Source organism: Solanum tuberosum, unplaced genomic scaffold (assembly GCF_000226075.1).
Source record: "Solanum tuberosum cultivar DM 1-3 516 R44 unplaced genomic scaffold, SolTub_3.0 scf00086, whole genome shotgun sequence".
In the NCBI taxonomy this organism is placed as follows: Eukaryota; Viridiplantae; Streptophyta; class Magnoliopsida; order Solanales; family Solanaceae; genus Solanum; species Solanum tuberosum.
This window is the reverse complement of record NW_006239010.1, coordinates 373919-387077: the sequence shown is the minus strand read 5'-3', so window position 1 is coordinate 387077 and position 13159 is coordinate 373919. Positions and strand designations below refer to the sequence as shown.

General features: G+C 34.1%; 1 protein-coding gene and 1 non-coding gene across 2 annotated transcripts; both read left to right on the top strand.

The window, feature by feature from the left end:
- The first annotated feature begins 825 nt into the window (after positions 1 to 825).
- Positions 826 to 897, top strand: TRNAW-CCA (transfer RNA tryptophan (anticodon CCA)). The gene has a single exon. It is a non-coding gene; the product is annotated as a tRNA-Trp (tRNA).
- Positions 898 to 1990: 1093 nt separating this feature from the next.
- On the top strand, positions 1991 to 4073 carry LOC102604839 (glucan endo-1,3-beta-glucosidase 8-like). Its single transcript, XM_006346725.1, has 3 exons — positions 1991 to 2274; positions 2714 to 3416; positions 3708 to 4073. The coding sequence occupies exons 1-3, from the start codon at positions 1991 to 1993 to the stop codon at positions 4071 to 4073; spliced, it is 1353 nt and encodes a 450-aa protein (XP_006346787.1).
- The last annotated feature ends 9086 nt before the right edge of the window (positions 4074 to 13159 follow it).

Below are 13159 nucleotides of genomic sequence, written 5' to 3'. Positions count from 1 at the left end.
TCAATAAGTAAATTATAAAGAAATTTTAATGAAAATATGTATAAGATCTTTAAAATTGTTTATAAAAACAATATATTAAGTATGTATATTAATAAAATATATGTATATAATTCATCGGTTCGGTTCGGTTATTTCTTCGATTTTTTTCAAATAAAACCATAACCAAACCAAATACTATCGGTTTTCAAAAATCCAAAACCAAACCAAACCAAACCCAAATAGTATGCTTCTGATGATGATGATATAATCAATAATTTTATGAGTTCACCTATACCATAAAATGGACTGCTATTATTATTTTTTAGACTAATTAGTTATTTAGTTATAAGAAGAATACAACATTTAATTTATTATAATTATTTTTTTCAATTATAATAAGAGAATATTACAGATTTTTATCGTAAGAAAAGTCTATTATTTTGTTTATTTTATTATTATAGTTCATGTTCCTCTAGCCAAATTGTAATCAACAATAGATAAACTAAGTTGTTGTTTTTTGGGGGAAAATATAAACATTATAATTTCAACTCATATGCTGTGGTTTTTACTAAATATGATGCTTAGAAAAGAAAAATGTATTTTCAAAACTCGTGATCTGGAATATATTTTAAATTTATGTGATTAAAAGATTTTAAAAACTTATGTCTTATGATTCTAAAATGTGTCTTAACATTTGTGAGATTATTAAAACTTGTCATTAAGGATAAAAAAAAAAAAAAAAATTAAATTATTTCTAGAATTTTTAAAAATAACTGTTTTTATTTTTATTTTAGAACGAAAGAATACAATATATAAAACATGTGTCGTATATTATTGTCACCAACCGGATCCGTGGCGCAATGGTAGCGCGTCTGACTCCAGATCAGAAGGTTGCGTGTTCGATTCACGTCGGGTTCAAATTCCCCGAAACATACGGTTCCAATTTTTTTTCCCCATTTTTATCTCTTTTTAATATATAATAAGTTTTGTCATCTTGTAGTGATGATAATTTTTTAATATGATTGTAAATTGTAATATTTTTCATGTTACCTTTTAGATGGATATATATTACATTAAAATGAGTTGAAAAAAATTAGCGAAGAGCTTTATAAGACATAACACATGTCGGGTGAGGTAGGTAGGGTTGAGGGAGTTTATCTGGTTAATATTATTATTTTTGTATATATAGTATATGTTGAATCTCATTCGTCTTTTTGTGTGTTTACTTCTTTATATTTGAACCCTTTAAATAAAATTTTTGATATTGTCACTGGACAATAATGATGACATAGTAAGATATGTTGGGCTAAAGCGGACAATATATGCTCTAGGTTAATTGGGCTATGGTGGTGAGGCAAACCGCGGGGAAGATGCCGAGTCCCTAAGGGGTTAACAGAGGCGTATCCGATGCTTATTATGAAGGGTAATTCAGTGAGGACGAGTCATAGAGAATAACTGACAGATTTCTAGGTTAGCAAGTTCCAAAAAAAGGAGTCGTATCTTTAAGTGAATCTCATAGCCAAATATAAGAGGACCTTAATGAGGAATTTTATAATACATAAGCAATTATAATGAAGTTGCATAATGATTCGGACACTAAATTAAAAATTGAAAAAATTATGATTGGTATATATATTTAATTTATTATAACCTTAGATGCATATCCGTAATAAGCGGATTTCTTTTTTACTTTTTATATGAAAAACTAACCTTTAAATTATTGAGAGAAACAACTTTCTTTTTCTTGAATTTGTACAAATTTCTAATCATCTATGATCCTTGTATTTGAATAATTTGGGATCTTCAAATATAATTTGGAAGATCCCATCAAAAGAACATGCCAATAAGGTAAAAGTAATTTCTTTTTTCCTTTATAGTTGCTAAACCGCGGTGAAAAAAGAAAAAAAAATCAGGTGCAACGATAGAGGTGACTCGAAAAAATTCTATTTTTCGAGAAAAAAAGATGAAGATGAGGGTTAAAATGAGCCTAATGTGTTTCATGGTTTTGGTGATGGCAACACAAGTGAATAGCTTTGTGGGCATAACATGGGGCAGGCTACAAACACAACAATTGGTTCCATCAATGGTTGTTGATTTGCTTTTACAAAATAAGATTCCACAATTGAGATTAATGACTTCAGGATATGATATCATTGAGATATTTTCAGGAACTAATATTAGCCTCAGTGTTACTATGGGAAATCAATTTGTGTGGCAAGCAAATAGAAATGATCTTGCATATGTATGGGTGAATGATAGAATCAAGGATCCAATCAACAAAGGTGTCAATATAGTGTAAGTAACCATCTTCTTTTACTTTTTCTTTTTATTTTTACTTGAATTGTTGAAAAAAATATGTTTCATATCGAACCTAGATACGATTCCGAAACTTATCTACCTTCTTATATAGATTAGCTAGCTTCTTAGAATTGCGTTAGCTAATCCTAAAATTTATTAAACATTGTATCAGAGATGGATCTGATGTGGCCCCCCAAAAATTCATACAATTGCTAGGGTGGAAATACCCCTAGTAAATGAATGGATTCTTGGGCTCCTTGTAAGTTAGGCCCAAGGGTAAAATCTGACATGATATCAGAGTCCGGGTGCAGACTACGGAGGTTGTGAATATACTCCTTATTTATGATTGTGTACGATTTGGACAATTTTTTTCACGTTTTTTTAGTAGTATTGAAGTCACTTTAGTTATTATACTTTGTGATTTCATTTCTTTCAGAGAAGTAACTGTTGGTTCAGAACCATTTTCGAATACGTTCTTAAAAGAGGCAAATAACAATCAAGTGGTGCCGGTGTTAAAACTCATACGAGAAACCCTAGATGATATGAAGTTAGGGCACGTCAGAGCGACGACCGGCCATGGCATGGATGTGTTAAAGGTCTCAAAATTTCCATCAGAGGCAGACTTTCGTGATGACATAAAAAAACCTATGCTTGAATCCCTAGAAGAGTTCAATCGAACCGGAGTCCCTTTTGTTCTCTACATGTTCCCTATTCATTTTGTTAAAGAGATAATGAATTACACCATGGAATTCGCGTTCATGGATAACAAGAGTGGGTTCAAAATCGTAGATGGTAATATTACATACACAAATGCAGTGGAGTTAATGATCGATTCTCTTGCGTGGGCATTAAAGAAAGCAGGATATCCTGATATGAAAATTATGATTGGTCAAATTGGATGGCCTACAGATGGATATCCACATGCAAATATTAAAAATGCAGAGAGATTTCATAAGGGGTTATTAAAATATGTAGCATCAAAAAAAGGAACACCACTTAGGCCAGGGCCTCTTGACATATATCTTCATAGCTTGTCAGATGAGAATGAATTTCGTACAATATTTGGTACATTTCAAAGGCATTGGGGCATTTACAGGGCAGATGGAAATCCAAAGTACAAGATTGATTTCTCATTACAGGTACGAGTGTCAAATGATCGATTTGGGTTGAATTAGGTGCCTATCAACCATTTTTCGATTTTGTAACTAAAAAAAAAAACAGTGTATCATAATGATAGTGACTATTTTTCAATTGGATGTGTTGAAAAATGACTATTTATGAATTTTAACCGAATTTGAGCAATTCAAAATGACGTAAATCAATAAATAGGTCATTGTCCAACCATGTTCAAGAGTTAGTTGACCAATATGATCTAAATTAATAACTAGTCATATTTTTACGTAAGCTAACTTTATCATCTCTAATTACAGGATCGTGACGAGTATCCTACAGAAGCTAAGGGCATTGTGAAAATGCCAAATAGATGGTGCAAGTTCAATGGGGACACATCAAACATGTATTTGGTGAACAAGAATTATGATTTAGCATGCAAAACTGCAGATTGTACACGACTGGAAAAAGGAGCTTCATGTGATGGACTCAAATTCGAATCTAGAATTTCTTATGCTTTTAATGCATTTTTCCAAAAATACAAACAATCATTAGAAAGATGTGATTTTGATGGTTTAGGTAAAATTGTAGCAACAAATCCCTCTGTGGAAAATTGTGAATTTCCCATTGAGATATTGGCATTCCAAGATCAAATTGTTCAAAATGGTATGGTTTTAAGAATTTGAAGAACAAAAATAGAAATGGAATTGTATTTTAATTCAATTGAGTTTTAAGTAATACTATATATATATATATTGATAGGTGTAAATAAGTTTACACTATCAAGTTATCTTACATGTTATAGCAGGTAACATATCTTATTTCTGAGATTTCAAACCTCACATTTTCAAAGATTTATTTGTAGATATATTTTGAATGACCTGATGATGTAAAAATTATTTATACCAATAATGTATAGAACTTAAACTCCATTTGAGTTTAGGTTAAATTTTTCCTCTACCACAAAGCAAAATTATTGTACTTTCATTTAATGAGTGTGAAGAACATGTTGTTATTGACCAAATAAAGTATAAATTTTCCCATTATATTAAGGTTGTTGCTCTTTTGGTTTCAGAATTGTGTTTTTTTTGTTCTAAGTCCAATATATGGCATTGCAGCCAAACTTCTTGATGGAAGTGTGTTCTTAATCTTGAGTTAATTAATTACTTGATGACTACCTAAATTATATATATAAAAAAATCAGTATAAGTCATCTTCTATTTATTTTATTTTTGGTCAAAATACATTAGTTCCCCTAAATTTGTCCGGAAAACTCGATTGCACACTATTTTCTTCGTCCAAAATATTTGTCACAAATTTCTTTTTAGGAATCAAGCGATATAAATTTTAACCAACATTTTAAAATATGTTATTCATCCTATTGATATGAGAATATGATCAAACACTAATAAAAAAAATAAAAATTACACGCCTTCATTTTCTTTTTGCCATATCAACATTTGCCCAGGAATTATTTTTATTTATTCATATCAAATAAGATTATAAGAATATGTGTTTTATAAACGCCTGTAAAGTTACTATATGCAACCGATCGACATTTTCAAACACGCTAAGGGAAATTTATGTATTTTGCCTTCTTATAATAAAAAAATAAAAAAATAAAAATAAATAAATAATAATATATATATATATATATATATACACACACACTCCAACTTCTGGTGGGACACTTACATCAAGTCCTACAATATGTTGTGATGGGTTACTGGCAAAGTTGTGTGTTAAGGATTTTATGCTGAATTGGACATGGGATGAAAGAACACTTGGTGCTTTTAGGCTTTTGTCGGTTTTTTTTTTGGGATTTGGAAGCATGTCGGTTGTGATTTGTGATGATCCTTATCGTGAGGTATGCCTTGGTTGTTGTTATTATTGATTGATTTGAGCATGTTAGGTCTTAATCTAGGTTTAGACTAGTGTTTGCCGTAGAGTTGCGTTATTTGGAGTTGTTTGGCCTTAGTTTTGTCCCGACGTTGTTTCGGACGACTTAACTTCCTGTAGACTGGCGTAGTAGACTTGGGTCTGATAGAATGAGTCTCATGTTAGGCGTTAACTCAGCTCTAATGACCTTCTATCCATTTCTCTCTATTTTTACGGCCCCACAATTTTACAGTTGAGATATCGAGCTTTGCTTGGCGACTTGGGACTGGAGTTGATTCGGCAGCTTGGATTAATAAACTAATCACCTAGGAGTGGACGTCGTTCCACGATGGTTCTATGATGATGATTTGACATGGGGTCCTTCAACAATTATTATAGTCACAAATTCAAGGTTCGGGCATTTGATCTATAGCCGCAGTCCATGATTCGGGATCTTTTATCCTCTACGAAGTTGATACATATCGACTAGACCTTATTGGTTTCTTTGGAGGCCTATTTGCGATTCGAGATCCGGGCTATGCATTCCCTGGATTGGATGAGCTTATTGGCCCTTTTGGAGGCAATCTGTGGTTAAAGGTTTAGGTTATGCACTCCTTGTCTATGGGCGACTCTTACTGGTTACTTGGGAGTCTATAAGCGGTTCGAGGTCCGGGCTACACTTTCTCTGGCTTTGGACTCATTGGGTTCTGCTCTTAGTAGTGTTAGCCTTTCTCTGTACCCGTCGGGCCTATGAGGGTCCGTTCAAGTTTTTACTTATCTTGCGTGCGAGTGTACCTTCTAGGTTTATGGGGGGCTAGCTAGGTTTAGTTAGTTGTACTTATTTTATTTTTGTTCTTAGTACACACATGTGCATCTCTTTTAAATTTCACTTTTTCACCTCTGTTTGTGTTTTATTCTAGTATTTCATATTGCTTTTACTTTTCTTGCTAAGTCAGCCCATGATGCCTACTTGTTACGACCCACGGGTATCCCTAGATGTAACATGGCGTACTTGACCCCAAAGGGGTCTCATACAAGCCCTTAGCATATCATAACATAAGATAATAGAAAAGTATAGAAAATTTAAAAACTTTATCCATACAATCGAAGTCATTTTCATAAAAGCAAGCGGAAGTCTTTACTACACTTTGTCTCAAGCCATCTAATACAACTTTAGAATAAAATTCTTGGGACACAACCCATACAATAGTCTCAACATGAAAATAAAAGACATAAAGGAAATAGTGGGTGTTTTCCTCAAAGCTTTGAGGACTCACCAAAATCTTCAACTCCTTGCAGCTTCTAGAAACCTATCTCCAAGAGTAGAACCCAATCTCCAAACCCTACATTTGATTAGAATGTAGGCAAAGTATGCGTTAGTACAAAATGTACTAAATATGTTAGCTAGCATAATCATAAGGGCGTAAGACAAGGGTTAGCCAACATAAGACATAATCCATAATCATATGAAATACTTCATGAAACATAAACTATAATCATGAGAGACAATATCATAATAATAAGCAAAGTCTCCAACATAAGCATCATATAAGCATTATTCAACTCTTAGTCATCTATACCATATTAGAACCACTCTCAAGTAACCTCAAAGCATACTTGTGCAATGCATGAATAACATCTCATAATACCACCCAAGCTAAGTATACATGGTCAAGTCTTTAAGATTTTCTACCATAAGAGCACTATACTCCTAAGAAACCTCAAAGCATATTTGTGCAATGCATGAAAGGCATCCCATACTACCGTTCACACTAAGCATAACCTTGAAGTCACCATATGCATACTTACCATTCATTTGGTCTCATTCTTAGCTTACTTCATATAGACAAGGGATCTATCACCTTAAGTCAATCATATCATAGAAGACAACTATAGCAACAACCCAAGCTAAGTCTATACTATATAAGAGAACACTTCATAAGTAACTTCAAGTCATACTTGTGCAATGTATGAATATCATCACATACTACTATCCACACTAAGTACCACTTTAGGCTATCAACATACTCACTGGTTGGGGAATAGTCCCTCTTTACTATTTGCCATTAGTCATTTAAGGTACTTCTCTATTTAGTACAAGGCAAGTCACAACACATGAATGAATTCTATTTCTCAATTCAAGGCTTCCAAGGAATAACCCCATAATAGGCTAGACCATGCTATCATCTTACTAACATAACTATATTGTGCTAAACTAACTACCTTGGAAGGCACACTACCATGCAAGTCCAAGCTATTCTAGGAAGGGTACAAGTGTTCCATCCTAGCTACAATGAAATAGTCCTAGTCCAACTAAGTCATGCTACCCTTACAAGCACACTATGATGCTAATGCAAGATACCCTTAGAAGAGTATGATTATCAATCCTAAGCTACCCTTAGGAGAGTATAAGTCCTCTATCCTAAGCTACCCTTTGAAGAGTATAAGTCCTCTATCCTAAGCTACCATGAAATGGTCTTGGCCAAACCAAGTCATTCTAACATGAAGGCATCCTAACAATGCTAGTTCAAGCTACCTTTAGGAGAGTATAGATCCTCAATCCTAGGCTACTATGACTATCCCTAACTCAAGCTACCCTTGACATGTATCTTACAATGCTAAGTCAAGCTACCCTTAGGAGAGTATGATTCCTCAATCCTAAGCTATCAATCTTGGTCTTGGCTTACCAAGTCAAGTTATACATGAAGGGAACATGTATTCACAACTTCAAGCTATTCTAGACTAACTAGCTTTGATTCATTTTAGGTTACTAAGCCAACCTAGAATCGTTCTATATGATAGAACCATGAATCTCCTAGCACATTTATGCCTAAATGTGTAAATGAGAAAATAATACACAACAAGATAACGTCATATTAACTTTACCCCCAAAGCCCTAACATTGATAACTACAAGCCTTATTCTCAATCTTTACTTCTTACTATCATCTTTATACCTAAATTTCAAGGTGTTCTAATCACATCCATCATTAGTAGGTGATTCTAGTCATATTTGATCATAAAGGTTCAAATTCAACTTTACTAGTTATGATCCTTCATATTCAATAAAGTCTAGTTCAATTCATGTCTATATGTTCCTAACCTTGAACAACTACTACACATGGCATTGATTTTAGAAGATCAATTCTAATTCTTCAATTTCACCTTTCATGGCATAAGCCCAAACAATAACAAATTCATCAATTAGATTAAGTTTTACCATAGAAATCACATAAATTCATCATAATATCATAATTCAATGCTAATTCATTCATAATTAGGTATTATCCACTAGATTGAAATCATACCTAAACACTATCCACAATGTAGGAAGAAACCCTAGCTAGAGTTGGGTTTTGACTTCACAATTAGGCGAAAACCTAGGGGGTTCTATGGGTGGAAGAACCCATAGATGATTAATCTAACATACCTAAATTCAAAGCCCTAACCAAGCTTGAAACAATGGAGGAAAATATGCCCCTCTTCCTTCTCTTCTTCTTCTTCTTCTTCATCTTCACTTCTAGAGAGAGAATTATTTAGAAAGAATTTAGGGTCTTGGAAGAATGAACTAATTGACTTATTTTAGGGGTCTATTAGGCTTATATAGGTGGTTTAATAACTAACTAACCAACCTCCATTAACCCCTAAGTAATTACTAATTATCCCCTAATCCCCTAACTTAAAAACTAAAACTTAAAAATCTGCCCTCACCTACGAAACCCCCACCCACGGACCATAGGTAGGTTCACGGATCATTTTGCACACTCGTAGGTGCTGGACTGTGGCTAGAAGCTGCTGGTCAACTCAGTCCTTGACCCACGAGCAAGATCTACGGAGCGTGGGTGGACCTACGCCCCGTGGGTGCAATCCGTAGCTCACTAAAAAAATGCAGATTCAGGGACTGTTTTGGGGTCCTCCTCAAAGACCCCTTTGGTTGGTCATTGGGGAGTCGTGCCTTGACGTTCAACCCCTAAAACCTTCATTCTAAGTTCGGGAAGTCATTTAAAATCCTATCCCTCACATCAAACTCTAAAACCTTACGAAAAGCTCAAGATTCTCTAGTCTAAGTTACTAGTTTCCGGGGTATAACAATATCTCCCACTTGGGATCATTCGTCCTCAAATAATAATTCTAAACACTTCTTAAAGTCACAACTCTAGACTAGAAGCCCATCATGCATGCACTACATCTAAATGCACACAACCAAGGAAGAAAACTTCAATTATAAGCTAAACACATTCAATGCAACACAAGGGAGTAAGAACTACTTCTACCAACCCAAAATGCATGAAATTCTATATCTACTCATTTTCAAGGAGGAACTAACATCTCCTAGCGAAAACATGCTCAACACGCACTCATGGAGCCTAAATGCAAATTATTCTCAAAAATCATTTATTAAATGAGGAATCTTTCAACTCCAAACTAAGGCATGCTCATTAACTCATCTCATGAAGTCTATATGCAACTCTACTCAAATGCACTACAACAAGAGGCAAAACAATGCATATAAGTCATTTCTAACAAGACCTAAGCATATTAGGAAATCATGGCAACACATAATCACACAATAACCGTACTAGATAGGCACATTATTTCCCCCTTGGGAGTAAGCCTACACAAACTCTTCTAAATATCATTCATACTAAGGACAATTTCAAAGTCCAACATAGCAAGTCACAAAAGACAAGAAATTCGGAAATTACTAAAGCATAAAACACATACCGGAAGGAACATGAGGAGATCAATCATTTTTAGCTTGGAGGACATAAAACTTATTCTTCTTTTGAGGTTCCACATCCCCACTACTAGAGGCAACTTGCTTACCCTGTCTTCTTGTAACCTTAGCCTTTAGGCAATCTTTCATCTTGTGGAAACTCTCACCACAACTAAAGCAACCCTCTCTACCGGTCAAACACCTACCCTCATGCCTCTTACCACACCTAGCACAAAGGGGCCATAGGGACTTATTACTTATCCCTTGTGGCCTAGGGGTAGACACCCTCTTATCCTTATGCTTATGAGCATTTGAAAAGCCTTGTCTGGAAATTTTTTATCGATTCCTAGAACGACCATGTCCATCGAACCCATCATGAAAGGACTTATCATTATCCACCATAGACCTCTTTTTCTCCCTAGATTTTTCCTCTTCAGGGTTTTCTTCCTCTATTTGTTGAGCATACACCATAAGACGTGAAATATCCATATCATCAAGGAACATTATCATACGACATTCTTTCGATACTAATTAGACACACTTATCACATACCTATTCATCATATCCCTTGGACTTGCTACCATAGATGGAGCATACTTAGACAATAGAGTAAATTTCAAGGAATACTTTTTAACACTCATACTACCTTGCTAAAGGTTGATGAACTATCCCACATTGGCTTCCCTCAACTCTCGGGAAAAGAACCTATCTAGAAATGCCTCCTTAAACACTTCTCACTCTATAGGACTCTTTTCTACCGGCCTAGTATCCTTCCATTGTTCATACCATATTTGGGTAACATCCTTCAATTGATAAGTGGCTAGTTCCGCTTTTTCTACCGCAGTCACCCCCATGATAGCTAGCACCTTATAAACCTCCTCTATAAACCCATTAGGATCCTCTTCTACCTTGGAGCAACTAAACTCCGGAGGGTTCATCCTCAAAAACTCTCTCACCTTAGAAGCAGTCATCCCCCTTATTGGGTTTACCGGAGCAACCACCTCCCTATTCACTTGTGTAGTCATGGCTTGGGCCAGTATTAAGAAGGCCGACCTAATCTCCACATTAGACATATCCGGAGGATCAATTGGAGCTTGAGGAGGAGCTTGGTGTGGAACTTGGAGAGGAACCTCTTGCTCCTCATTGCATTCCTCACCCCTCATAGCATTTGCCCTTGTATTAGCTATACCCTGAAAAATAACGGGCACAAATTAGAAGAAGGGCCTACTAAAGCCAAACTCTATGGCTCGACTTAGAATGAAGAAGTAAGATTTCCTAATCATCTAATAGCCTCCTATTAATAAATGTGACGCGCTTCACACATTACTAAAAAATTGCTTAAAAACAACCGACAGAAAAGCAACGGACGGCGTCGCTCCAAAAAGCGACACCTTTTGCCACACTATCCGTTGCTTTTTAATAAAAATAATTATTTTTGAAATTATTTTCCAAAAAGTGACGGACGGCATCTCTTAGTCCGTTACTTTTTTTCGCGGAGTTTTGCGCTAAATATATATATAATTAATAATTATTTATTTAATATATATTGAGACGCCGTCCGTCGCTTTTTATTAAAAATAATTATATATAAATTAAAAAATAACCACATTGTCCGTCGCTTTTATTTTATTAATTAGCTTTTAAAAAAGCGACGGACGGCATCTCTTAGTCCGTTGTTTTTTTGTCAAAATATCTAGTCAACTATTTTTAAAAAGCAACGGATAGTGTCTCTTAGTCCATCTCTTTTTGGTCAAAATATTGGTCAACTATATTTAAAAGAAGCGACGGACTTAGAGACGTTTTCCGTCAGTTTTTATTAAATAACTAAAAGACATATTGTCATTTTCTTACTTTCCTCTCTCTCTTCATTCTTATTCTCTCCCTCATCTCTCTATATATATCGATCTCGGATCCCTCCCCGTCGCCGTCGCCATCGCCGCCCCATCCCCGTCGCCTGTCGCCTTCGCCGGTCGCCTTCGCCGGTCGCTTCAGGAAGGGTTAAATTTTAGTTTTTTTTTCAATTCTAGTAATTATTATTGATTGTTTGTTAGTATATTATTGTTTTTGTTTGTTGGGTTGTGTTATTCAATTGTTAATTTGATTTGATTATTGTTAGTTAGGTATAGATAATTGAAGATTTTTATTTTAGGGTTTTTAAAAAAAAAATTGGGCATTTTTAAATTGGGCATTGTTAGTTAGTGAAGAATTAACATTTTTGATTTTTAGGACTAGTTTAAAACTTGAGAATATGTAATTTGAGGTTGAATTGAGATTTTTTTGGATTTGATATTAGGACTAGTTAGTAAAGTGTTAATAATTTGAAGTTAGAAATTAGTAATTGAAGTGTTATGAGTACGTAGATGATGAATGTTTGAATGTCATGAATTTAGATGATGAATGTTTGAATGTCATGAACTTAGAACTTGAACTTGAACTTGAACTTAGAACTTGCACTTGAAATTAGAACTTGAACTTGAATTTAGAACTTGAAGTTGAACTTAGAATTTGAACGTGAACTTAGAACTTGAGCTTGAAATTAGAATTTGAACTTGAACTTGATATTAGAACTTGAAGTTGAACTTGAAGTTGAACTTGAACTTAGAACTTGAACTTAGAACTTAGAACTTGAACTTGAACTTGAAATTAGAACTTGAACTTGAATTTAGAACTTGAACTTGAACTTAGAATTTGAACTTGAACTTGAAATTAGAATTTGAATTTGAACTTAGACTTGAACTTGAAATTAGAACTTGAACTTGGAACTAATTAGATTGAATTATGAAGTTTATATTTAACTAATTTTAGAACTTTTCGTGCTAGTCAACTGAGGAAGCTCAACATCTAAAAAAGTTGATACAAGACTATATTGCATCTTTCATCAAAGTAGGAGATAAGGTTGGTGCTTTTAAATTTCTAAAGTTCAAGTACAATTGTTTTCAATAATGTGTTTGTGTCCATCTAGTATTGATACTTAGCTTTAATTCTAGTGATTATAATTGATTGTTTGTTAGTATATTATTGTTTTTGTTTATTGGGTTGTGTTATTCAATTGTTACTTTGATTTGATTATTGTTAGTTAGGTATAGATAATTGAAGATTTTTATTTTAGGGTTTTTTTTAAAAAAAATTGGGCATTTTTAAATTGGGCATTGTTAGTTAGTGAAGAATTAACATTTTT